The 1,877-nt window shown below is 34.1% G+C and overlaps 1 protein-coding gene across 1 annotated transcript in view; it reads left to right on the forward strand.

Moving 5' to 3' along the window:
* The first annotated feature begins 315 nt into the window (after positions 1-315).
* The window catches only part of LOC117122870 (A disintegrin and metalloproteinase with thrombospondin motifs 3-like), a 37,070-nt gene continuing 35,508 nt past the window's right edge, over positions 316-1,877 (forward strand). Inside the window, exon 1 of the mRNA XM_033268633.1 lies at positions 316-444. Within this exon, the coding sequence (XP_033124524.1) occupies positions 394-444 (51 nt within the window). The 5' untranslated portion in view covers positions 316-393. The remainder of the gene's footprint in view (positions 445-1,877) is intronic.

Here is a 1,877-nt window from a genome sequence, read left to right on the forward strand (position 1 = left end):
AGTCTATTTAGAAGTTCAACATATTAACATAATTGTTATTGATGACATATTTAATTCCAGCATCTCTTCATTTATATTCCACGAAAATATACCGTGCGATATACAATATTATTATTTGCACAGAAACTCGTTTTACACTTTGAATGCTTAATACTTATATTAAAAGATTTACTAGGCTATACACATAGTACAAATAAACATGACTCCTCGGAGTCGGGATGACGTCATCAGGTTTAATGGAATAGTCTGTGAGAAATCTCCATCGGCGGAAGCTAAATACTTTTCAAACTTGACAGTGACATCCAGTATTACACCTACAGCCGTCAAGTTCGGCAGACACATCTAAACGCCTTGAATCGTAGTAGGCCTAGCTGTCATTGCTTGTTCGTCAAAATGCTGGGGAATATGCATAAGAATGTAGGGCTGTCGATGCTTTTTGTACAGGTAGGCCTAAATTATAATATGTTTTGTTTAGGCCTACTAGTTTCGATTAGGTTAAAAAAAAAATTTCTGTCAGTCGCAGCCACTAATTTCCTCAATCGAGGGGCGAGTATTTGTTTTTGTTTTAATTGATGTTAAATTTATAGATATCTTTTTATGTAATTTTATTTTGTTGAGATAATCTTCTTCGTTCATTTTTTAGCTCCTGCATGCAAATTTTTAGTCCTACTAGGTCTATACTAAGTTCATTTTGTATTATTTAATATCATTAAATGCTTATCTTTGTAGTATTAAATTAATTAAACATTACAACATATTTTATTGCCGAACTTGATAACTTAGTGTTATTTTTAAATGAGCACTCACTGTTTATGATCACATGATGGGGACATACGTTCTTCTCAAATATTTACTATTTAGGATGAATATGTGAAGGATTTTCTAGACTTTATCACACCAATACCGAATTTAACCGGGATGCCTGACTTTAAGTCTCATTGTTTGGAGGAATCGAATTAAACCAATTTTACTAACTCGACAATTTATAAATAGTAGATTTACAGACATTCAAAATGAAACTATTTCTGCCCAGGGGCGTATTAATATTTAACCACTGGGAAATATATTTCATTACTACATATTGCTTTTAAGAGGGCTGTTGAATAGCTTTGATAGTTTGTGTTTCTAAGAAAGACCGACATGATAATAGGAGCATTCCATATAATTAAGCTAAAATTAAATGTTTTGAAAAGAACCAAATGTTATTGTATATATCATACTGTATGATAGCAGGTCCGTAATATTTGATTCAAACTAACCATTAGGCCTATAGACCTATTCCGGTGTTGAAAGAGACGGGAAGAGACGCGCAGATGGATGTCCCTTCCTCAAAAAAGCAAATAATAGAGATAGACTGAAACGTATACAGTTAGGCCTAACGTATGAAAAACTTCTGAAAAATAAAACGAATTTAGGAACAGGAAGGCCTAATCTGTCAAGTAAAGTTGAGTTGAATAGCTTGGTGGTTTAGATACGGTACTCGCCGTGCAATTTTATGGTCCTGGGTTCAATTCCTGTGACAACAGAATTTTCCCTGACGACAATGAGTCTCAATGTTTAAAGGAGCTGGGTCCTGTGGGGAACAGTAGGTTTCTACTAAACAGGTTACCCAGTATACGAAAAAAAAAATCAAACCGGTAAATTTGTAAAAGATGTAGGCCTACAGAAACTATAGTATTTGGTATAACCATGTCTACACTTAGGGAAACGTTTCAAATTGGATTTCCCATTTTCTTTCTTAAGCCTAATGAAGTGTGCGCATGCACAACCCAACAGCAGGTCAGTAATTTCTGTTCAAACTTTACTTGAGAGTTCACAAGTTATTCAAAATACCTATTCAAGTATACTGTACACTTACGTGTGCGTACTTTTAAATG

The sequence above is a fragment of the Anneissia japonica genome, unplaced genomic scaffold (assembly GCF_011630105.1).
Source record: "Anneissia japonica isolate Jap-2015-1 unplaced genomic scaffold, ASM1163010v1 scaffold287711_len853857_cov187, whole genome shotgun sequence".
Classification (NCBI taxonomy): Eukaryota; Metazoa; Echinodermata; class Crinoidea; order Comatulida; family Comatulidae; genus Anneissia; species Anneissia japonica.